The sequence below is a fragment of the Bos grunniens genome, chromosome 15 (assembly GCF_055505025.1).
Source record: "Bos grunniens cultivar Pamir isolate PY7600 chromosome 15, Bosgru_T2T1.0, whole genome shotgun sequence".
Lineage (NCBI taxonomy): Eukaryota > Metazoa > Chordata > Mammalia > Artiodactyla > Bovidae > Bos > Bos grunniens.
In genome coordinates this window covers 79,988,784-80,014,249 of record NC_141179.1, presented here as the reverse complement: position 1 = coordinate 80,014,249, position 25,466 = coordinate 79,988,784, and the positions used below count along the sequence as shown (strand labels likewise).

The 25,466-nt window shown below is 37.6% G+C and overlaps 3 protein-coding genes and 2 pseudogenes across 3 annotated transcripts; 1 reads left to right on the top strand and 4 right to left on the bottom strand.

Moving 5' to 3' along the window:
- The first annotated feature begins 414 nt into the window (after positions 1 to 414).
- Positions 415 to 1,454, top strand: LOC147358674 (olfactory receptor 5T9-like). The gene has a single exon (XM_086338210.1). It carries the CDS (start codon positions 528 to 530, stop codon positions 1,452 to 1,454), a length of 927 nt encoding a protein of 308 aa, XP_086194336.1. The 5' UTR covers positions 415 to 527.
- A 4,271-nt stretch (positions 1,455 to 5,725) lies between these two features.
- LOC147358673 (olfactory receptor 5F1-like) lies at positions 5,726 to 6,705 on the bottom strand (annotated as a pseudogene).
- A 1,495-nt stretch (positions 6,706 to 8,200) lies between these two features.
- On the bottom strand, positions 8,201 to 9,014 carry LOC147358672 (olfactory receptor 5F1-like; annotated as a pseudogene).
- Positions 9,015 to 11,947: 2,933 nt separating this feature from the next.
- Positions 11,948 to 12,892, bottom strand: LOC147358671 (olfactory receptor 5F1-like). Its single transcript, XM_086342105.1, has one exon. The coding sequence runs from the start codon at positions 12,890 to 12,892 to the stop codon at positions 11,948 to 11,950; it is 945 nt and encodes a 314-aa protein (XP_086198231.1).
- A 10,466-nt stretch (positions 12,893 to 23,358) lies between these two features.
- Positions 23,359 to 24,315, bottom strand: LOC147358670 (olfactory receptor 5F1-like). Its single transcript, XM_086338208.1, has one exon. It carries the CDS (start codon positions 24,313 to 24,315, stop codon positions 23,359 to 23,361), a length of 957 nt encoding a protein of 318 aa, XP_086194334.1.
- Positions 24,316 to 25,466: the final 1,151 nt, after the last annotated feature.

Sequence of the window (25,466 nt, the reverse complement as noted above, 5' to 3'; positions counted from 1 at the left end):
AGAGTCGGGCACGACTGAGCGACTACTTCACTTCACTTCACTTCTGATGTAAATGTATTTGCTCACATTTTACAAATTGTAAACTTCATGCATACTGTAGAAAATCTGGGATTAGCACTCAGATGTGTATTTTCTACTATAATAATTTTGGGATTAAAAACTCCTATATTCATTTGTCTTTGTGGATTTTAAGATGACATAATATGAAAGTGAGCAGTCATGAATTTAACAGAAAATAAATTAGAAGTTAAAACATGTAAACTGGCACTATTTTTAACATGAAAATTTAATCAACAGGAGTTAATTTATTTTTACAGAGTAATGTATCCACTTGGACTCAACTTTTAATCACTGGACTATTCCCTCACTGAAAAGGATTTCTCAGAAACAGACGTGAGGATATAATTGGTGGACTCTATTTTTGCCATATATTGCTTTTGGAATGTAAAAATGAAGACTGAGATGTCAGGGTCACCATCAGATTTAGATTTATAGAGGATTCAGATGAAAACAGCACTGAGGTCACCATGTTCATACTGACGGGCTTTACAGATGATTCTGAGGTGCAAATCTTTCTATTTTTACTATTTCTAGCAATCTATCTTTTTACAATGATAGGAAATTTGGGGTTGGTTTTCTTGGTCATTATGGATTCCCGGCTCCACAACCCCATGCACTGTTTTCTGGCAGCATTATCATTCTTGGATGCCTGCTATTCTTCTGTTGTCACCCCCAAAATGCGGTTCAATCTCCTATCAGAGAATAAAACCATTTCCTTTCTTGGATGTGCCACACAGATGTTTCTCTTTCTTACTTGTGGGACCACAGAATGCTTCATCCTGGCTGCAATGGCCTATGATCGCTATGTAGCCATCTACAACCCTCTCCTGTATTTAGTTACAATGTCACCCAGAGTCTATGTGCCGCTTATAATTTCCTGCTATGTTGCTGGTGTCTTGCATGCTACTTTACACACAGGGGCTACTTTTACCCTCTCCTTCTGTGCATCCAGTGCAATCAGACATGTGTTCTGTGACATCCCTCCCCTCCTCGCTATTTCTTGCTCTGACACTCGCGTGAACCACCTTCTAGTTTTCTATTTTGCAGGCTCTATTGAGATATCCACCATATTAATTGTTTTGATCTCCTATGATTTCATCCTGTTGGCCATTCTGAGGATGCGTTCTGCTGAAGGGAGAAGGAAAGTCTTTTCTACGTGTGGCTCTCACCTAACTGGAGTGTACATTTTTCATGGTACGGTTCTCTTTATGTACGTGAGACCCAATTCCAGCTATGCCTTGGATCATGACATGATCGTGTCTGTATTTTACACCATCATAATTCCCATGCTGAATCCCATCATCTATAGTTTGAGGAACAAAGATGTCAAGGATACGATGAAGAAAGTGTTTGGGAAAAATTGGTTTATCAACAAAGTATATTTTTCACACTAAACATAAAGTTGAAATAAATTATGACTGATGTTTATTGTTTTCAAATAAAAACGTTGTAATTATAATATTTTCTATTTGTTTATTTGTGTCTACCTGTTATTCTTAGATGTTTAAAATAAAGATCATAGTCAACCCACCACATATGCAGTTTTTGCACATGCAGGAAACTGTGACATCTATATACATCTATCTCCACATAACATGGGTATGTAATATGTATTTTATTATCATATTCAGATGAAGACTTTACATATATATATATGTATGTATCTACAGATAAACACATACACATGTATACACACACATATATATGCATATATACACACTGGTTGTTTCTCTTAAACTCTCTTGCTTTTTTAATGATCCATTGGATGTTGGCAATTTGATTTCTGGTTCCTCTGCCATTTTAAAACCAGCTCGAGCATCTGGAAGTTAATGGTTCACATATTGCTGAAGCCTGGCTTAGGGAAGTTTAAGCATTACTTTATTAGCATGGAAGATGAGTGCAATTGTGCAGTAGTTTGAGCATTCTTTGGCATTGCCTTTTTTTGGGATTGAAATGAAAACTGACCTTTTCCAGTCCTGTGGCCACTGCTGAGTTTTCCAAATTTGCTGGCATATTGAGTGCAGCACTTTTCACAGCATCATCATTAAGGATTTGAAAAAATTCAACTGGAATTCTATCACCTCCACTAACTTTGTTCGTAGCGATGCTTCCTAAGGTCCACTTGACTTCACATTCCAGGAAGACTGGCTCTAGGTAAGTGATCACACCATCATGATTATCTGGGTCATGAAGACCTCTTTTGCAAAATTCTTCTGTGTATTCTTGCCACCTCTTCTTAATATCTTCTGCTTCTGTTAGGTCCATACCATTTCTGTCCTTTATCGAGCCCATCTTTGCATGAAATGTTCCCTTGGTATCTTTAATTTTCTTGAGGAGATCTCTAGTCTTTCCAATTCTATTCTTTTCCTCTATTTCTTTGCATTTATTGCTAAGGAGGGCTTTCTTATCTCTCCTTGCTATTCTTTGGAACTCTGCATTCAAATGGGTATATCTTTCCTTTTCTCTTTTGCTTTTCGCTTTCCTTCTTTTCACAATAAAACATCTATTTCTGATTTATTGACTATACCAAAGCCTTTGACTGTGTGGATCACAATAAACTGTGGAAAATTCTGAAATAGATGGGAATACCAGACCACCTGACCTGTCCCTTGAGAAACCTGTATGCAGGTCAGGAAGCAACAGTTGGAACTGGACATGGAACAATGGACTGGTTCCAAATAGGAAAAGGAGTACTTCAAGGCTGTATATTGTCACCCTGTTTATTTAACTTATATGCAGAGTACATCATGAGAAATGTTGGGCTGGAGGAAGCACAATCTGGAATCAAGATTGCTGGGAGAAATATCAATAACCTCAGATATGCAGATGATACCACCCTTATGGCAGAAAGAGAAGAAGAACTAAAGAGCCTCTTGATGAAAGTGAAAGTGGAGAGTGAAAAAGTTGGCTTAATCAACATTCAGAAAACTAAGATCATGGCATCTGGTCCCATCACTTCATAGGAAATAGATGGGGAAGCAGTGGATAGAGTGGCTGACTTTATTTTTCTGGGCTCCAAAATCACTGCAGATGGTGATTGCAGCCATAAATTAAGACATTTACTCCTTGGAAGGAAAGTTATGACCAACCTAGACAGCATATTGAAAAACAAAGATATTACTTTGTCAACAAAGGTCTGTCTAGTCAAGGCTATGGTTTTTCAATAGTCATGTATGGATGTGAGAGTTGGGCTATAAAGAAAACTGAGTGCAGAAGAATTGATGCTTTTGTCTGTGGTGTTGGAGAAGACTCTTGAGAGTCTCTTGGACTGCAAGGAGATCCAACCAGTCCATCCTAAAGGAGACCAGTCCTACATGCTCATTGAAAGGACTGATGTTGAAGCTGAAATTCCAATACTTTGGCCAACTGATGCGAAGAGCTGACTCGTTGGAATAGACCCTGATTCTGGGAAAGGTGGAGGGCAGGAGGAGAAGGGGACAACAGAGGATGAGATGGCTGGATGGCATCACTGATTCGATGGACATGATTTTGGGTAGGCTCTGGGAGTTCGTGATGGACAGGGAGGCCTGGTGTACTGAGATTCATGGGGTCACAAAGAGTCAGACATGACTGAGTAACTGAACTGAACTGAACTGAATTGCAAATGGTGTTGAACTTTTTTTTAATGTGCTAAGTTTCCATCTGTGTATTTTTTGTGATAAACTATCTGCACTTTATGTCCATGTTTTATTGTAAATCTTTCATTTTCATATTGTTAAGATTTAGTATTCTTTTAAGCTATTATCTGTATTCAGCATCATTATTTTGAAAAAGGGCTATCCTTCTTCTATGTATTTTCCTTAACGGCTTTGTCAAAAATCAGTTGACTATATTGTGTAAATTTTCTTCTGAAAAGTCTATTTTGTTGCAGACTTAGATGTCCATCCTCTCACCAGTGCCACAATATCTTGGTTATTTTAGGTTTGTGTTAAATCTTGAAATTATGTGAGGCCTCCAACACGTTCAAAAATGTTTTGAATACCTTAGCTCTTTTACATTTTCATAAAAATTATATTTTATTACCTTGTCTTTTCTGTAAAAATGCTTCTTTAATCTTAAGTAGGGCTCCACTGAATATAGAGATATTTTGCAATTCCATTTTATTAATAGAGCCTTTGTTCACAGTTGGACTGTTTACAAAATTCCTTCTTTCTTTCTTCTTTGCTTTCCTCTTTTCTTCCCTCCTTTTTTTCTTCCTGTTTCTTTTCATCCTTTTCTTTTCTTTTTTCTCTCTTTGGTTTAGTACTCAGACTCTATCACTAGCACTTCCTAATTACTGTCTTAGAATCTCTGGATGTAGACTGGAAGCATGTATGTATTATTTACTATTGTTTTAAAACAGTTTAAATGCACTGCTAGGTACTAATTTATGGAGTGGTATATGGCACACTTCATAATACTGGTCTCCATGCAACTGAAAAAGCTTGGAATTTATCTGTCAAATCTCTAATTTAAAAAGTTCTACCACATAGAATATTAAAGTTACCTGTATACTGTACCATGTCTCCTGTCAAATTGTCTATGCATATATTTATGTCAAACCTCTTCCATTAAACTACTCACTAAAATTTAATATATTTAAACTGTTTATTTAAACAATTTGTCTCTCATAATACTCAGAAATCTAGCACTTTTAAGTTTAAGTAACTATAATAATCATCACTAAATGATTATGAATTCTCTCATAGCTTATGCCTTCACATAATTTCATTATGTGTATGTATAAAGAATTTTGAGAGAAGCAATACTACATATTTCTGGGAGATAACAGGTCATATTTCCTGGTACATAGGTATTTAGTGTCAGAATGAGGATTACGTCCTGTATCAGATTTAATTTCTAATTCTATGAATATCCTTTTCCATGAAGAGATCATTGTATTCAGAGGTCTACTGCACTTATTCAGTTTTATTTATGATAAGAGTTCATTGCTCCAGAACCAGCTATTCATTTACTATGGTGGGAAAAATGAAATCAGGTTGTTACTTTCTGTCCCAGAAGAGAATTAGTGTGTTTATTCCTTGGAGCTTCCCTGTAGATTTCAAGAAGAGCTCGGCAATCTGGTGTAAGACTCCTAATGCCTAATATTCGTATATGCCTTAATTGAGCAATTAATTTCCACAGGTAAGAGGAAAGGTTTTTCATCACTTATAAAACATTTTAGAAGCTTTAAGAATGCCAGGGAACATGGTAGAGAACTAGAACCCACTCTTACTATACGTAGGTATATAGAAATATAGATTAACTTCCTCAATGCAAGGTAACAGAAAGAGGATGGTAGAAATAAAAGGTTGATTTAAATAAAAAGTTTGATATATGTTGTATTTAACACTCTCTCACAAACTATAGTGAAAAAAACACGCATCAGGAAAAAATAAATCAACAGTTGCAAATACTCCACATGGCTAGTTTCATGTGGTAGTGTCAATTTCGACTCTAAACACTGAATTGCTTATTTTTGTAACCCAAATTTCTTTACAAGTTATCCCTATTTCTGAGAACCCAAAAGAAATGTAGAATGATTAGATGACACTTCCATAGTTTTATATATAATTTTGGTAACTTTGCTTATATCTAATTGGATACATGTATGTGAATATGAATGGATTTGATTAATTAGAAAATATTCTAATGAAAAACTAACTTGATTCTAGCTTTTCAAATTTCAGTGTACTCTATTTAATGCAGAAAATTCACCAAACAATCCCAGAAGTGAAGGGACTATTTTCCTAGTAGTTACATTCCATAAAGCCATCTTTACTTCCTTATTCCTGAGGCTGTAGATCAAAAGATTCAACATGGGGATGACCACTGTGTACAATACAGAAGCCACTTTGTCCTGAGTCAAGGAGTAGCTGGAGGAAGGTCTGAGATAAGTGTAGATGGAGGTGGAATAGAACAGGATGATGGCTGTCAGGTGAGGCACACACATGGAAAATGCTTTGCGCCTCCCCTCCCCTGAATGCATACGGAAGTTGGAGAAGAGAATGTAACAGTAGGAGGTGAGGGTCACCAGCAGAGTTCCAACCATATTCACACCAGCAAATGTGGAAAAGATGCTTTCATGCAGGTTTGTGTCAGAACAGGAGCGCTTAAAAAGTGGGGGACTGTCACAGAAGAAGTGATGGATGTTATTGGAACTGCAGAATGGCAAGCTGTTTACATAAATGGTGTTCACCACAGAGTTCAACAGTCCTGCTGTAAAAGCCCTTGCTGCCGTTTTCAGGCACACCATCCTGGACATGATCAAGGAGTAAAGGAGAGGGCTGCATATGGCCACATAGCGGTCATAGGCCATTAACCCAAAAAGGATGCATTCAGTTGTGGCAAAAAAGACAAAGAAGTATATCTGCAGAAAGCAGCCAGCAAAGGAGATGGACTTCTTCTCTGATAATAGATCTACCAGCATCTTTGGGGTGATGGTGGATGAATAACAAATATCCACAAAAGATAGGTTAGCCTGGAAGAAGAACATGGGTGTGTGAAGTCGGGAATCAGCTCTGATTAAGAGGATCATCCCAGCATTCCCCACAACTGTCACAGTGTAAATCACAGAAAAAACGAAAAAGAGGACAAGCTGCTGCTCCCATGTGTCTGCTAAGCCCAACAGGATAAACTCAGCAGAGTATAATTTTTTCTGGCCATTTGTCACAGGTATAGTATGCTTAAGTTTACATTAGGTGTCACAGATTTAGTATGCTTAAATTTGCATTAGGCCCAAAGTTTACAGGAAATAGTTCAAATATGAATGAGTTTTAGTGGGCATATAGAATACATAATGCCTAGGATAATAGAGCATAGTAAATACTGAAACTGACATAATAGTTAAGTTAGTAGAAAAAATGAATAACTGTTGGAATTTATTAAGCAGTTGTATCACATTTGGGTTGAGGGATTAAAAAATGACTGGTCAAGGTCCACATATTTCATTTCAGATTAATTTTTCTTTTTTGCAAATCCAGTATCTATGTATTCTTTCTCTTCTAGCCCACATGCAAAATATAGAATATAGATGTGTCCTTGCTGAAGTCTCTCCCATGTCTCCTGAACAGACACTTAATTATAACTCAAATACATTTTTTTTCTTCTCCTCAAGATCACTCTGTATGTTCTTCAACTCAGTAATGCATGCATCACCACCTGGAAATTGCTTTTGTGTTCTCCAAGCAGCAAAAGCAGCCCATTTCAAATAACCAAAATTTGGGTGTGTATTGTATTGTTAAGAGGAGGAAGGCAAGGCAACCCACTCCAGTATGCTTGCCTGGAGAATTCCATGGACAGAGGAGCCTTGTGGGCTACAGTCCATGGGGTGTCAAAGAGTCAGACACGACTGAACGACTAAGCACAGCATAGCATATTGTTAAGAATGATTTTGTAGTAAACCAATAACCATTTGAATCACAAACCACACTATCAAATGAATAGTAACAGACACTATACCTGTCCACGGCAGTGAATGGCAGTACCAAGCTCTTATTGCATTCTTCCCAGTACTATGTCTTTTTTGTCAAAATCCCTAATAAATCAATTGAGGCACAAAAATAAAAAGAAGACAGTTTTCACATTTTAAATGAAATGAAAATCAGTGAAAATTTGAATTAGCTCTTTGTAAACATTTGAGACAGCGCCTGAGTATATACACATTGCTGCCCCTTTATTTTGTTCTCCTTAAACAGAGTTGGGTGCACTTGGGGATTGGTTTATAGATTTTGATTGTGAAATCAATCTTTTAAAGGCAGAAGCTGTGGTCTCAAAAGTAATTAAAATGTGACCACACCCAGAGAGATGGAATCAAACACTAGTGTGATTTTCATCATAACACGGTTCCTGATCTCTGTCTTTTAAAAGCTTTTGCTTTATTTAAAAATGGTTATTTAATTGCCTCTTTCTTTGTAGTGTTAGCTGCTGCTGCTACTGCTAAGTTGCTTCAGTCGTGTCCGACTCTATGCGACCCCATGGACTGCAGCCTACCAGGCTCCTCCATCCATGGGATTTTCCAGGCAAGAGTACTGGAGTGGGTTGCCATTGCCTTCTCCTTGTCGTGTTAGCAGCTTGGTCCAAATGGGTGTATAACCTACTACCATACTACTGTCCTTCCCTGTGTGGGTTTGTGTGTATCCCTCCCCTTAGCAGAGTAATTTTAACTTTTATTCCACATTTGTCCTTGAGTGAAATTAATCAGAAGGAGAAAATAACTACTAACCTCATGCCTACATGAATATTTATTGACCGAGATGAACAACATGGACCACAGAGGGTTGAGGAGGATGACAACTTTATGAGAGAGAATGTCGGAGTAGGAGGTGAGGGTCACCAGCAGAGTTCTGACCATAGTCACACCAGTAAATGTGGAAAAGATGCTTTCATGCAGGCATGTGTCAGAAAGGAGAGCTTAAAAATTGTGTGTGTGAGGGGTGCTGTCACAGAAGAAGTGATGAATAACATTGGAACTGCAGAATGGCAAGCTGCTTACATAACTGGTGTTTACCATGGAGTTCAACAGTCCTGCTGTAAAAGCCCATGCTGCCATTTCTATGCAGACCATCCTGGACATGATCAAGGGGTAAAGGAGAGGGCTGCTTATGGCCACATAGTGGTCATAGGCCATTAACCCCAAAAGGATGCATTTGGTGTGGCAAAGGCTATAAAGAAGTACATCTGCAAAAAGCAGCCAACAAAAGAGATTGTCTTCTTCTTGGAGAATAAATCTACCAGCATCTTTGGAGTGATGGTGGAGGAATAACAAACATCCACAAAGGACAGGTTAGCCAGGAAGAAAGGTGTGTGTGAAGTTTTGAATCAGTCCTGATTCAGAGGATAACCCCAACATTTCCCACAACTGTAGGCATGTAAATCACCAAGAAAAGGCAAAAGGGGATAACCTGTAGCTCCAATGTATCTGCTGATCCCAACAGGATGAACTCTGTGAGTGAAGTGCAATTTTTTCTGCCCATTGATTACAGATACAGTATGCTTAAACTTAAACTGGGTGTGCATATTTCCCATTGCACAATTTACCAGAAATAAAAATATTGATAAAGTAAAACATATATGGAAAAGAAACCTGGGACAACAGAGCCCTGTAAACAGAGTCAGAGGAGAATTAGTAAACAAATGAATAAGCATTGGATTTTATTAAATAATTGGCTCTATTAATTCTGGACTGAGGGATCCCCAAATGACTCATCTAAACACACATACATCACCTAAGGTTCTTTTTTGAATGCAGCATCTATGTTCTATTCTTGCCCCTCTAGTCCATATCCAAATGCAAAGTACAGAATTATTCTTGCTGAAGTTTTTTTTTTTCCATTCTCTGAGCAGGTATTTGAATTTAACTGAAAAAAAAAATTTTTTTTTCTCCTCAAGTCTGCTCTCTATATTCTTCAACTCCAAAAGTTATGCATGGCCACTTGGAAATCACTTGTGTGTTCTCCAGGCAGCAAGAAATAGCCCAGTTCGATAACTGATATTTTGACATCTATCATATTCTTAATGATGATATTGTAGTGTATTAAGGCACACAAATAACTGTTCTCCTTTCAAAACACACTATCAGCTTAATGCCGTGTGGTAGCACACACTATAACTATTTACGGTGGTGAATGACAGAGACTGCACCAAATACTTAACAGCATTTTTCTCAGTACTAACTTGTCTAGTCTATTATTTCTGTTTTTACTAGAATCCCTAATAACTCAAAAGAGGCACAAAAAAACCCATAAAAAATACAATTTTCATGTGAAATGTAAAGCAGTGACATTTTGAGTTACCACTTTGTAAAAATTTGAGACACATTCTGAGTATATGAATATTGCTATCCTTTTATTTTGTTCTCCTTAAAGAGGATTGGTTAACCATGGGGACTGGATAATAGGTTTTAATTGTGTCATGAATCCTCTAAGGGCAGAAACTGCAGTCTCAGAAGTATTTACATATGATCACGTGCAAGTAGATGTGATTAAACACTATATGGAACTTTCTGATTTCTCTGCTATTTCAAAGTTATTTATTTGCCAAATTAAAAAAAAAAAAGATCTATTTAATTTTCTCTTTCTTTGAAGTTTAAGCTTATTCCAATGGTTACATAATCCTCTACCAAATTATGATTCTTTCCTTTGTGTGTGTGTGTGTGTCCGTACCCCTTAATGTGTCTGGCTGAATTTAATCTTCAGTCTAGATCTGTTCTTGAAAGTGAGTGTGTTAGTTACTCAGTTGTGTCTGACTCTTTGGGACCCCCTGGTCTGTAGCCTGCTGAACTTCTTTGTTCATGGAGTTCTCCAGGCAAGAATACTGGAACTGGTTGCATTTCCTTCTCCAGGGACCTTCCCAACCCAGGGATTGAACCCAGGTCTCCTGCACTGCAGGAAAATTCTTTACCAACTGAGCCAACATGGAAGCTCTGTTTTTAAGTGAAATAAATTAGAAGGAGACACTAATCTCTAACTACATGCCTACATGAACAATCTTCAGACCTAGCTGGACTATGTGGACAGCAGAGGGCACTGGATGGTGTGACAGGTCATGGGATCTGCTTTGTTATGTCCCAGATGACTTGAATATTGCAACTTCTATCAGGAGCAATTTCAGCAGCAAGGACAAGGGAAGAGCCACGGGGAATATCCCTCCAAAAGTTCTAAGTGTGGTTAGCATCTTAGCAAGCCCTGAATCCCACTCAATTTCCTCCAGAATTCTACTATGCCACTCCATCCCACCTATATATTATTGCTTGCTGCTGCTGCTGCTGCTGCTAAGTCGCTTCAGTTGTGTCCAACTCTGTGTGACCCCAGAGACGGCAGCCCACCAGGCTCCCTCGTCCCTGGGATTCTCCAGGCAAGAACACTGGAGTGGGTTGCCATTTCCTTCTCCAATGCATGAAAGTGAAAAGTGAAAGTAAAGTCGCTCAGTCGTGTCCGACTCCTAGCGACCCTATGGACTGCAGCCCACCAGGATCCTCCATCCATGGGATTTTCCAGGCAGGAGTACTGGAGTGGGGTGCCATTGCCTTCTCCTATTATTGTTTACCTTTAATATAATATACAGATTAACTTTAATGGTGACTGGTAGAATATTTCCATAATCAGGATATCCCTGAGACTGTTTTAAAGGATATGGGTCTGTTTTATCCTTCAAAGGTCAATCTATACACTTTGAACTATACATTGATTAAACTCTGCTCTAGCTGACTGCGTGTGCATGTGGCTTTGTGTATAATATGTTCATCCGTCTGGGAGAGGAAATGTGAGAGAACAGGAAACTTTTGAGAAGAAAAGATGGGAACAGAAGAAAAGCTGTTGCAGTTGGTGTCTTCTAACCAGACAGAAATTTTCTAAACAAAATACATTTAAAAAAATTCCTATATATTCTTTAATGAATAAGTATGTATTTATGGGGATAAAAGAAATGAAAGTCCACATGTTCACTATAGCAGTTAAATGATATTACTGATTTTTGATTTAAGCATTACTGCCTAATTCAATAAAGTGGAAATCTACATTGAAAATATTTTCACACATGTGATATATACAATCCTTTACAAATCATAAATGTTGAAAAATTACATTAAAAAAGCTGACAATTACAAATATAATACACAACTAGATTCATGCGACATTGCAAAGGTTATCTCCATATACTTAACCCTTTATTTCCATAACCAAGACAGCTTTATGAATAAATCACATTTTAGAAATCTATAGGAAAACATACAGTGATTAGAAAAAAGTTTCATGATCTTACATAAGTTTGATAAGTTATATCTAACAGGACTCGTGTCCATGAACATTACCAGAACGTGATTATACAGATTAAGTTGTAATGAAAATAAGCTTGATCCAGTTTCTGAAAGTTAAATTGTATATTCTATTTAGTTCAGAAAATTAATCAATCACAGAAAGGAAGGAATCCTTTTCCTAGTAATTACATTCCATAAAGCCTTCTTCACTTCCCTGTTCCGGAGACTGTAGATCAGAGGATTCAACATGGGGATCACCACAGTGTAGAACACAGAAGCTACTTTGTCCTGAGTCAGGGAGTAGCTGGAAGTAGGTCTCAGATAAGTGTAGATGGAGGTGGAATAGAACAGGATGATGGCTGTCAGGTGAGACACACATGTGGAGAATGCTTTGCGCCTCCCCTCCCCTGCATGCATACGGAAGATGGAGAAGAGAATGTAGCAGTAGGAGGTGAGGATCACCAGCAGACTTCCAACGATATTCACACCAGCAAAAGTGGACAAGATACTTTCATACAGGTGTGTGTCAGAACAGGAGAGTTTAAAAAGTGGAGGGCTATCACAGAAGAAGTGATGAATGACAATGGAACTGCAGAAAGGAAAGCTGCTTATACAACTTGTGAGAACCATGGAGTTCAACAGTCCTGCTATAAAAGCCCCTGCTGCCATTTTTAGGCAGACTGTCCTGGACATGATCAAGGAGTAAAGAAGAGGGTTGCATATGGCCACAAAACGGTCATAGGCCATTAACCCAAAAAGGATGCATTCAGTTGTGGCCAAAGCTATAAAGAAATACATCTGCAGAAAGCAGCCAGCAAAGGAGATGGTTTTCTTCTCTGATAATAGATCTACCAGCATCTTTGGGGTGATGGTGGATGAATAACAAACATCCACAAAGGACAGGTTAGCCAGGAAGAAATACATGGGTGTGTGAAGTCGGGAATCAGCTCTGATTAAGAGGATCATCCCAACATTCCCCACAACTGTAAGTGTATAAATCACAGAAAAAAGGCAAAACAGGGTAATCTGTAACTCCAGTGAGTCTGCTAAACCCAACAGGATGAACTCAGTGAGCAAAGTATAATTTTTTCTGGCCATTTATTACAGAAATTTTATGGTTAAACTTGAATTCACTCTAAATATTTTCCTCTCAAAAGTTTACAGGAAGTAGGTCTAATAAAATTAATCACACATGAAAAAAATCTAGGATAACAGAGCATAATATATAGAACAAGTGAAGCAAGAGGAAAATTAGTGGACAAATGAATAAGCATCATGCTTAGTCACTCAGTCATGTCTTACTCTTTGCGACGCCACGGACTGTAGCCCACCAGGCTTCTCTGTCCATGGGATTTTTGCAAGCAAGAATGCTGGAGTGGGTTGCTATTTCCTTCTCCAAGAATAAGCATTGGCATTTATTAAGCAATTCTCCGTGTTAAAATACACCTGGGTTGAAGGATTCTCAAATTATTGGGCCAAGTACACATATTTCACTTCAGTTTCTGCAAATGCAATATATGTATTCTATACTTTGTCTTCTAGCCTATATCCAAAATGCAAAGTACCAAACTATTCTAGCTGAAGTCTCTCCCATGGTCTGAACAGGTATGTGAGTTTAACTCAATGCAATTTTTTCTCCTCAGGACCACTCTGCGTATTCTGCAACTCTAAAATCTATGTAAAGTAATTAACCTCCAATTAAAATAAATGCATTAAAAAATAAAATAAAATCTATGCATCAATACTTGAAAATTGCTTCTGTATTCCCCACGCAGTAAAAAAAATTCCATTTCAAATACTCATCATTTTGACATTTACCATATTCATAAACATGATTTTGTCATGTTTTAAATTAAACCAAATGACTCTTTCAATACAAAGCACACTGTCAAATTGCTGCCATGTATTAATATCAGCACACACTGTGCCGGTCCACATTAATCAATGGCAGCACTTAACAGCATCCTTCCCATTACTAGCTTTTCTAGTTTATTGTTTTCTTTTTTTATTAGAAAGCCAAATAACTCAGTTGAGGCACAAAAATGAAAAGGAGATTTTCATTTTCTAAATGAAATGAAAAGCAGGGAAATTTGAATTACCTTTTCATAAAAATCTGAAACACATTCTGAACGTATACACACGGCTGCCTTTTATTTGGTTTTTCTTGAGGAGGGTTGGATGACCATGAGGACGGGATTACAGGTTTTGGTTGTGGCATCAGTCCTCTAAAGGCATAAACTCTAATCTCAGAGGCAGTTAAAATAAGGTCACATGCAGCTAGATACAGTCAAACGGGATGTGGATCCTGCATCCTCATGTGATTATTGATCTCTTTGTTACCTTAATGTTTCCCCAATGTTTATAAGATATTAATTTTAATTGGCTGTTTAATTGCTTCTTTGTAGCTTTAGCATATTCCAAAAGGGTGCATTTCCCACTACCAAGTTATTATTTTTCCTTTTCTGTTTGAGTTTGTGTGTGTTCATGTGTGTGTTCACCCCCTCCTTGTCTCAGTGAGTTTAACCTTTATTCATTCCAGCTCAGTAATTGAGTGAAATAAGTAAGAAAATGACACTCACTTCAACCCTTTTTAAAAACCCTCTTAAATACTCTACTCTGATTAAATAAGACAACATATTTAAATAAAACATATTTTTAAGATTCTGTAATTACATTTGTTTGTTGAAATTGTCTGTGATTCTGATCTTACAAAGAATTTAAACTACAAATATTCCATACCAAAAACACATATCACAAAGAGAAATGAATCACACTATGTGTACATATGAAGAGAGAGTCTATTTGCATAGAAAAATAATAAATCATGGCAACATATTCTTAGCTCAATCTCCAAGGTAATAGAAATAAAAATCAAAATAAATAGGATCTAATGAAACATATAAGTTTTTGCCGGCATAAGAAACCATAAGCGAAATGAAAAGACAACCTAGGACTGGGTAAAATGTTTTGCAAACCATGCAAATTACAAGGGCTTAACTTCCAAAATATACAAACAGCCCATATAACTCAATCACAACAACACAACAAAACAGCAAACAATCCAAGAAAAAATTGACAGAAGACCAGATTACACATTTGTACAAAGAAAACATACAGATGGCCAACAGGCACATGAAAATATGCTCAACAACAATAGTCATTAGTAAAAGGTAAATCAAAGCTACAATGAGGTATCACCTCACACCAATCAAATAGCCATCATTAAAAAAAAATCTACAAATAATAAATGTTAGAGAGCTTATGGAGAAAAGGGATCCTAGTACATTGCTGGTGGGAATGCAAACTGGTGCAGCCACTGTGGAAAACTTATTGAGGTTCCTTAAAAATTGAAAATAGAATTGCCATATGATCCAGCAATCACAATCCTGGGTATATATCTGAATAAAACTATAATTCGAAAAGATATATGCTCCCTTATATTACTAGTAGTAATATTTACAATAGCTAAGGCATGAAAGCAATTTTAATGTCTGTTGACAAATGAATGGATAAAAATAATGGTACATATATACAATGGAATATTAGCCATAAAAAGAATAAAATAATACCATTCACAGCAACATGGATTGACCTAGAGATTATCATATTAAATGAAGCAAGTCAGAAAGAGAAAGACAAATATCCAAATATGACATGATATCATTTATATGTGGAATCTAAAAAAATGATACAAATGAATTTATTTATAAGACAAAGAGACTCACAAACAGAGAAAAAAAATTTATGGTTACCAAAGGAGAAAAAGGGTAGGGGGGACAAATTTGGAGTTTAGGATTAGCAGATACAAACTATTATTTACAAAATAGATGACCAGCAAGGTCTAGTATGTGTGTGTGTGTGCATGCGTGTGTGTGTGCACATGTGCATGTGTATATACACACAAGGAGCTATATTTAATATCCCATGTTGTTGTTCAGTCACTCAGCTGTGACTGACTCTGCGACCCATAAACTGCAGCATGCCAGGCTTCCCCGTCCTTTACTATCTCCCAGAGTTTGTTTAAACTCATGTCGGTTGAGTCTGTGATGCCATCCAACCATCTCATCCTTTGTTGCCCCCTTCTCCTAAACTTGATCATTCCCAGCATCAGGGTTTTTTTTTTTTTTTTTCATTTATTTATTTATTTTTGTTGTTGTTGTTCAAGTTTTATATTTTCATATTTATTTATTTTTTTAAATAATTTTTAACATTTTTAAATTTCAGGTATACACATGCTCCCGTTCCTGAACCCTCCTCCCTCCCCCCCTCCCCATACCATCCCCCTGGGCCGTCCCAGCGCACCAGCCCCAAGCATCCAGCATCGTGCACTGAACCTGGACTGGCATCTCGTTTCATACATGACATTTCACATGTTTCAATGCCATTCTCCCAAATCTTCCCACCCTCTCCTCTCCCACAGAGTCCATAAGACTGTTCTACACATCAGTGTCTCTTTTGCTGTCTCGTACACCGGGTTATTGTTACCATCTTTCTAAATTCCATATATATGCGTTAGTATACTGTATTTATGTTTTTCCTTCTGGCTTACTTCACTCTGTATAATAGGTTCCAGTTTCATCCACCTCATTAGAACTGATTCAAATGTATTCTTTTTAATGGCTGAGTAATACTCCATTGTGTATATGTACCACTGCTTTCTTATCCATTCATCTGCTGATGGACATCTAGGTTGCTTCCATGTCCTGGCTATTATAAACAGTGCTGCGATGAACATTGGGGTACACGTGTCTCTTTCCCTTCTGGTTTCCTCAGTGTGTATGCCCAGCAGTGAGATTGCTGGATCATAAGGCAGTTCTATTTCCAGTTTTTTTAAGGAATCTCCACACTGTTCTCCATAGTGGCTGTACTAGTTTGCATTCCCACCAACAGTGTAAGAGGGTTCCCTTTTCTCCACACCCTCTCCAGCATTTATTATTTGTAGACTTTTGGATCGCAGCCTACAGGGTTTTTTCCAATGAGTCTCTTCCCATGAGGAGGCCAAAGAATTGTAGCTTCAGCTTCATCATCAGTTCTTCTAATGAATACTCACCATTGACTTCCTTTAGAATTGACTGGTTTGCTCTCTTTGCAGGCCAAAGGACTCTCAAGAGTCTTCTTGAGTACACCAATTCAGGTCAGTTCTGTTCAGTCTCACAGTCATGTCCGACTCTTTGTGACCCCATGAATTGCAGCACACCAGGTCTTCCTGTCCATCACCAACACCCGGAGTTCACTCAAACTCACATCCATCAAGTCGGTGATGCCATCCAGCCATCTAATCCTGTTGACCCCTTCTCTTACTGCCCCCAATCCCTCCCAGCATCAGAGTCTTTTCCAATGAGTCAACTCTTTGCATGAGGTGGCCAAAGTATTGGAGTTTCAGCTTTAGCATCATTCCTTCCAAAGAACACCCAGGGCTGATCTTCTTTAGAATGGACTGGTTGGATCTCCTTGCAGTCAAAAGCATCAATTCTTCAGTGCTCAGCTTTCTTCACAGTCCAACTCTCACATCCATACATGACCACTGGAAAAACCATACCCTTGACTAGATGGACCTTTGTTGTTAAAGTAATGTCTCTGCTTTTGAATATGCTGTTTAGGTTGGTCATAATTTTCCTTCCAAGGAGTAAGTGTCTTTTAATTTTATGGCTGCAGTCACCATCTGCAGTGATTTTGGAGCCCCCCAAAATAAAGTCTGACACTGTTTCCCCATCTATTTCCCATGAAGTGATGGGACCAGATGTCATGATCTTAGTTTTCTGAATGTTGAGCTTTAAGACAACTTTTTCACTCTCCTCTTTCATTTTCATCAGGAGGCTTTTTCGTTCCTCTTCACTTTCTGCCATAAGGGTGGTGTCATCTGCATATCTGAGGTTATTGATATTTCTCCCAGCAATCTTGATTCCAGTTTGTGTTTCTTCCAGTCCAGCGTTTCTCATGATGTACTCTGCATATAAGTTAAATAAGCAGGGTGACAATATACAGCCTTGGAGTACTCCTTTTCCTATTTGGAACCAGTCTGTTATTCCATGTCCAGTTCTAACTGTTGCTTCCTGACCTGCATATGATATCTCAAGAGGCAGGTCATGTGGTCTGGTATTCCCATCTCTTTCAGAATTTTCCATAGTTTATTGTGATCCACACAGTCAGGTGTACATTAATCTCTACAGATTGAATATTCTCACATCAATTCAAGTACTTCATATTAGAATATTTTCTGTACACCTACCCATTTACAAATTACCTTTTGGATATTATATGTTTTCATCTTTGTCCATTGAAATGTGATTATGAATTAATACACTATGTTTAATTTAATGTGAGCAGTATGAAGTGAAATGATTATTTCTTCACTTATTATCAGTACTAACCTTTACCTAATTATTGCTTACAAAATTTATAATTTTCAGTTTTCAGTAAACACATGAAAATTCTTTTGGGAAATTTCTGTTTAACAAACTAAATTAAAAAATCATCATTATATATTAATATCAAACACTTTCTGCATATTCTTTGCCTAAATTCAGGGCTCTGTTTCTTAGTAATATCCCTCTTTTTGTTATTTATTTGGATCCATGTGATTATTGAATAAGGATTATATCATTCCTTCTAACTTGTTTACTTACTTTTTTCCCAAATTTTCCAAACCGTGACATTCCCAGGTGTTATAAGCTTGATTTATCTGACCTAAATACTAATTAATATAGAGCAAAATAGCCAAAAGCATAGGTTTCAAACTTCACTATTTTCAGTGAATAAATTATTCATAAAGAGTTGAATAAGGCAAAACATGGATTGATAACTATATATTTGGAAAAGGTGGTAACATTAAACATTCAAATGAGATAAAATACTTGTAAAATTAGACAAACAGGAAGTAGTGTAGCATATAGCAAACAGGCACAAACAGGCTTAAAGGCAGTGGTGCTGGTTTAGTCTCTAAGTCGTGTCTGACTCTTGTGACCCCATGGACTGTAGCCCCCAAGGCCCCTCTGTCCATGGGGCTCTCCAGGCAAGAATACTGGAGTGGGTTGCCATTTCCTTCTCCAGGAGACCTGCCAGACCCAGGAACTGAACCCAGAACTCCTGCATTGCAGGCAGATTCTTTACCAACTGGGCTATGAGGGAAGCCCTAATAAGAAAGAACATACAATAATTTTAAAAACACATTTTACAAAAAACACAGGTTAAAAATTAGTCTAAATGTATATAAGGAGCACACATTCATTAATTTAAAAAAATCTCCCAAAGTTTTAAATGCTTGCAAGCTTAATTAAATGAGATTAATTAAATGCAGAAGGCTGAATTAGAGAACAGTGAACATGATTCTAAATTCAATATGTCAAGACACCCAAATCTCAGAATAACTGTATTTCATCCTGAACACAATGTTTCTATTGCCAAGTTTTACTAGAAAGTAAAGCATTGAGTGGAAGGAGTAGAATATTAGTATTTGTTAGTGAAGTATCTTGATCCCAGAAGTACCTATGACAGAGAAAGTAGAAAAAGACCAACCAAAGAGCAGCTGGCTGGTGCAGTGGAATGCAGGTGAGTCACTTAGTGAAGGAGTGAATCTTCGCTGAGATCAGTCTGTAGCAGGGCTTCCAGGAAGAGAAAAAATATGGACTAAGAGCACAGCCCAGGGGTGAACAGACAAGACAAATGACTATATGAATGCTCTTCAGACCACAGAGGGCTGTGGACGCTTGACCTGAATGACCTTTTGCGACAGATCATGATCTGTTCTGCCACATCCCAGATGACTTGAGCATCACAGCTTCTATCAGGTGCAACTTTAGCAGAAAGAGCAAAGGAAGGCCATGGAGAATTTCCCTTCAAAAATTGTATTTGAGTCAATCTTTTTAGCAAAACCTGAACCACACTAACTTTATCCAGAGTTCTAATAAGCCAATTCCTATTCCACCTTCATATTATTGTTTAGCTTTAATATTGTGATTAATTTTGATTACTTATTGTTAATTAATAGATTTCCATAATATGTATGTTACATCCATTCAATATCAACATCTATCAGTTCAGTTCAGTTCAGTCACTAAGTCGTGTCCAACTCTTTGCGACCCCATGAATCGCAGCACGACAGGCCTCCCTGTCCATCACCAACTCCCGGAGTTCACTCAGACTCACATCCATCGAGTCAGTGATGCCATCCAGACATCTCATCCTCCACTGTCCCCTTCTCCTGCTGCCCCCAACCCTCCAAGCATCAGAGTCTTTTCCAATGAGTCAACTCTTCGCATGAGGTGGCCAAAGTACTGAAGTTTCAGCTTTAGCATCATTCCTTCCAAAGAAATCCCAGGGCTGATCTCCTTCAGAAGGGACTGGTTGGATCTCCTTGCAGTCCAAGGGACACTTATATATACCTGTGGCGGATTCATTTTTATATATGGCAAAACCAATACCATATTGTAAAGTTAAAAAATTAAATTAAATTAAACTAAAAGACAAAAAAAAAAAAAAAGTCTTCTCCAACACCACAGTTCAAAAGCATCAATTCTTCGGTGCTCAGCCTTCTTCACAATCCAACTCTCACATCCATGCATGACCACAGGAAAAACCATAGCCTTGACTAGACGGCTCTTTTTTGGCAAAGTACTGCCTCTGCTTTTGAATATGCTACATAGGTTGGTCATAATGTTCCTTCCAAGGAGTAAGCGTCTTTTAATTTCATGGCTGCAGTCACCATCTGCAGTGATTTTGGAGCCCAAAAACATGAAGTGTGACACTGTTTCCACTGTTTCCCCATCTATTTCCCATGAAGTGATGGGACCAGATGCCATGATCTTCGTTTTCTGAATGTTGAGCTTTAAGACAACTTTTTCACTCTCCTCTTTCACTTTCATCAAAAGGCTCTTTAGTTCGTCTTCACTTTCTGCCATAAGGGTGGTGTCATATGCATATCTGAGGTTATTGATATTTCTCCCGGCAATCTTGATTCCAGCTTGTGTTTCTTCCAGTCCAGCGTTTCTCATGATGTACTCTGCATATACATTAAATAAGCAGGGTGACAATATACAGCCTTGGAGTACTCCTTTTCCTATTTGGAACCAGTCTTGTTCCAATTCTAACAGTTCTAACTGTTGCTTCCTGACCTGCATACAGATTTCTCAAGAGGCAGGTCAGGTGGTCTGGTATTCCCAACTCTTTCAGAATTTTCCACAGTTTATTGTGATCCACACAGTCAAAGGCCGTGGCATAGTCAATAAAGCAGAAATAGATGTTTTTCTGGAACTCTTTTGCTTTTTCGATGATCCAGCGGATGTTGGCAATTTGATCTCTGGTTCCTCTGCCTTTTCTAAAACCAGCTTGAACATCAGGAAGTTCACAGTTCACTTATTGTTAAAGCCTGGCTTGGAGAATTTTGAGCATTACTTTACTAGCATGTGAGATGAGTGCAATTGTGCAGTAGTTTGAGCATTCTTTGGAATTGCCTTTCTTTGGGATTGGAATGAAAACTGACCTTTTCCAGTCCTGTGGCCACTGCTGAGTTTTCCAAATTTGCTGGCATATTGAGTGCAGCACTTTCACAACATCGTCTTTCAGCTTTGTTCGTAGTGATGCTTTCTAAGGTCCACTTGACTTCACATTCCAGGATGTCTGGCTCTAGGTCAGTGATCACACCATCATGATTATCTGGGTCATGAAGATCTTTTTTGTATGGGTCTTCTGTGTATTCTTGCCACCTCTTCTTAATATCTTCTGCTTCTGTTAGGTCCATATAATTTCTATCCTTTATCAAGCCCATTTTTGCATGAAATGTTCCCTTGGTATCTCTAATTTTCTTGAAGAGATCTCTAATCTTTCCCATTCTGTTTTTTCCCTCTATTTCTTTGCATTGATCACTGAGGAAGGCTTTCTTATTTCTTCTTGCTATTCTTTGGAACTCTGCATTCAGATGCTTATATCTTTCCTCTTCTCCTTTGCTTTTCGCTTCTCTTCTTTTCAAAGCTATCTGTAAGGCCTCCCCAGACAGCCATTTTGCTTTTTTGCATTTCTTTTCCATGGGGATGGTCTTGATCCCTGTCTCCTGTACAATGTCACAAACCTCAGTCCATAGTTCATCAGGCACTCTATCTATCAGATCTGGGCCCTTAAATCTATTTATCACTTCCACTGTATAATCCTAAGGGATTTGATTTAGGTCATACCTGAATGGTCTAGTGGTTTCCCTACTTTCTTCAATTTAAGTCTGAATTTGGCAATAAGGAGTTCATGATCTGAGCCACAGTCAGCTCCTGGTCTTGTTTTTGTTGACTGTATAGAGCTTCTCCATCTTTGGCTGCAAAGAATATAATCAATCTGATTTTGGTGTTGATCATCTGATGATGTCCATGTGTAGAGTCTTCTCTTGTGTTGTTGGAAGAGGGTGTTTGCTATGACCACTGCATTTTCTTGGAAAAACTCTATTAGTCTTTGCCCTGCTTCATTCTGTATTCCAAGGCTAAATTTGCCTGTTACTCCAGGTGTTTCTTGACTTCCTACTTTTGCATTCCAGTCCCCTAAAATGAAAAGGACATCTTTTTTGGATATTAGTTCTAAAAGGTCTTTTAGGTCTTCATCGAACCGTTCAACTTCAGCTTCTTCAGCGTTACTGGTTGGGGCATAGACTTGGATTACTGTGATATTGAATGGTTTGCCTTGGAAATGAACAGAGATCATTCTGTCGTTTTTGAGATTGCATCCAAGTATACCTTTTGGACTCTTTTGTTGACCATGATGGCTACTCCATTTCTTCTGAGGGATTCCTGCCCACAGTAGTAGATATAATGATCATCTGAGTTAAATTCAGGTAGAGCTAATTAAATTCTGAAGTGGCTGAATGTGTGTGAAGTGGCTTTGATTGTATAAATTATGTGGAACACAGAAAGTGAGCAAAGAATAGGAAATTTTTGAGAAGGAAAGAAGGCAATAGAAGAAAAACTATTGTAAGTGGTGCAGTCTAATCAGAGAACAGTTTTCTAAGTTGCATTCTTGTATGCAAATTCATAATTTCTTTTTTAATGAATATGTTTGTAGGAATAGTAGAAATAAAAGTTCATGTGTTTACTGCTACTATTAAAATGATATTCCTGAATTTTGATTTAAGCATATCCCCAGGAAATTATTCCATGAAATAAAATGGGAATTTCTTCAAAACTAAAAATATGGCATATGTGCTATATAACAATCTATTACAAAACATAAATGGTGAAAAATGAAGCATTGGATAAAATAAACTGAAAATTCTAAGTTCTTTACTTGGCTAGTTTCATGTGATACTGTTAATTTTGTCTTTAAATATTTAATAACTTCATTTCCCTAACTAAGATTACTTTATAAATAAGCCCAGATTTTGATAATACAATGGAAATATAAAATAATCAGGTGAATAATTTGTAATTTTATAACAGTCTGATGCACATTTTATATCAGTTAGTTTATACCCAATTGAATACAAGTACTTGAGTAATAATAAAACACGATTAATTAGAAAATATTCTAATGAAAAACAGTAAGCTTGATCCACACTTTAAAACTTCAAAACATGCTCTGTTTAGTCGAGAACATTAAGGCAACAATTCTAGAAACAAAGGGACGATTTTCCTAGTAATCACATTCCATAAAGCTGTCTTTACTTCCTTATTCCTGAGGCTGTAGATCAGAGGATTCAACATGGGTATCACCACTGTGTAAAACACAGAAGCCACTTTGTCCTGATTCAAAGAGTAGCTGGAAGTAGGTCTCAGATAAGTGTAGATGGAGGTGGAATAGAACAGGATGATGGCTGTCAGGTGAGACGCACACGTGGAGAAGGCTTTGCACCTCCCCTCCCCTGAATGCATGTGGAAGATGGAGAAGAGAATGTAGCAGTAGGAGGTAAGAATCACCAGCAGAGCCCCAACCATATTCACACCAGCGAATGTGGACAAGATGCTTTCGTACAGGTGTGTGTCAGAACATGAGAGCTTAAAAATTGGAGGACTGTCACAGAAGAAATGATGGATGACATTGGAACTGCAGAATGACAGGCTGCTCACATAACCTGTGTGAACCACAGAGTTCAATAGTCCTGCTGTAAAAGCCCCTGCTGCCATTTTTAGGCAGACGGTCCTGGACATGATCAAGGAGTAAAGGAGAGGGTTGCATATGGCCACATAGCGGTCATAGGCCATTAACCCAAAAAAGATGCATTCACTTGTGGCCAAGGCTATAAAGAAGTACATCTGCAGAAAGCAGCCTGCAAAGGAGATGGTTTTCTTCTCTGATAATAGATCTACCAGCATCTTTGGGGTGATGGTGGATGAATAACAAACATCCACAAAGGACAGGTTAGCCAGGAAGAGATACATGGGTGTGTGAAATTGGGAATCCATTCTGATTAAGAGGATCATCCCAACATTCCCCACAACTGTAAGCATATAAATCATAGAAAAAAGGCAAAAAAGGATAACCTGTAGCTCCAGTGTGTCTGCTAATCCCAACAGAATGAACTCTGTCAATGAAGTATAATTTTTTCTGGCCATTTATTGCAGATATATTATGTGTCAACTTGCATTAGATGGAAACATTTCACTGTTCTATGTTTACATGAAGTAATAGGAATGTTAATAAGGTTAGTGACATATGAAGGGAAGCTTTGGATAATAGAGGATAGTAAATAGAGCAACTGAAATAATGTAGAAATTAGTGAAAAAATGAATATACATTGGAGTTTATTAAGCAATTCTCCATATTAAATGTGGGTTGAGGCATCCACAAATCCTTGGTCTAATCAACTTATTTCACTTCAGTTTTGTGCACATGCAACATTCCTGTTTCATTCTTTCTCTTATTGCCCATATCCAAAATATACATTCAGAACTAACCTTGCTGAAGTCTTTCTCATTTTCTGAGGAGGTACTCATTTAACTCAAATGCATTTTTTTTTTCTCACAAAGATGATTCTCCATATTCTTCATTTTCAAAATTTATGACTTGCCACCCGGACATCACTTTTGTGTTCTCCAAGCAGCAAACATAGTCTGTTTAAAATAACCACTACTTTGACACCTATTATATTCTTGAGATTATTATGTAGTATTTTAAAAGTTAGCCACACAACTGTTCTCATTTACAAAACATATTATCAAATCAGTGCCCTATAGTGGCAGTCACTATACCTGTCCTCAGCAGGGAACAATAGAGACAGAAGCATGTACCCAATAACATCCTTCCCAGTACTAATTCATCTGGTCTATTGTTTTCTTTCTTATCAGAATCTTCTCTAATAACTCAGTTGAGGCATAAAAATTATAAAGAGACAATTTTCATGTTTGAAGTGAAATGAAAGCAGAGATAATATGGATTCTTTCTGTGTAAAAACTTGAGACACATCTTGAATATATAACAAGCTGGATTTTTTTTTCCTGAAAGAGGGTTGGGTAACCATGGGGACTAGACTATAGCTTTTAATTGTGAGTCAATCCTCTAATGGCAGAAACTCCATTCTCAAAAGTAATTAAAATATGATCACACACAGGTAGATGGAATCACACACTGTGTGGATTTACATCATAACTTGATTATGTATCTCTGTGTTACTTGAAAGTTGCTTCCCAAAAATAAAAATTTTTTAATTGGCTATTTACTTGCCTATATTTTGATAATTTTAGCTTATTCCAAAAAGGGTATATAA

What these genes read in the sequence shown, in the direction of transcription:
- LOC147358670 (XM_086338208.1), bottom strand. Translation starts at nt 24,315, where the DNA reads ATGGCCAGAAAAAATTATACTTCATTGACAGAGTTCATTCTGTTGGGA.
- LOC147358674 (XM_086338210.1), top strand. Translation starts at nt 528, where the DNA reads ATGTTCATACTGACGGGCTTTACAGATGATTCTGAGGTGCAAATCTTT.
- LOC147358671 (XM_086342105.1), bottom strand. Translation starts at nt 12,892, where the DNA reads ATGGCCAGAAAAAATTATACTTTGCTCACTGAGTTCATCCTGTTGGGT.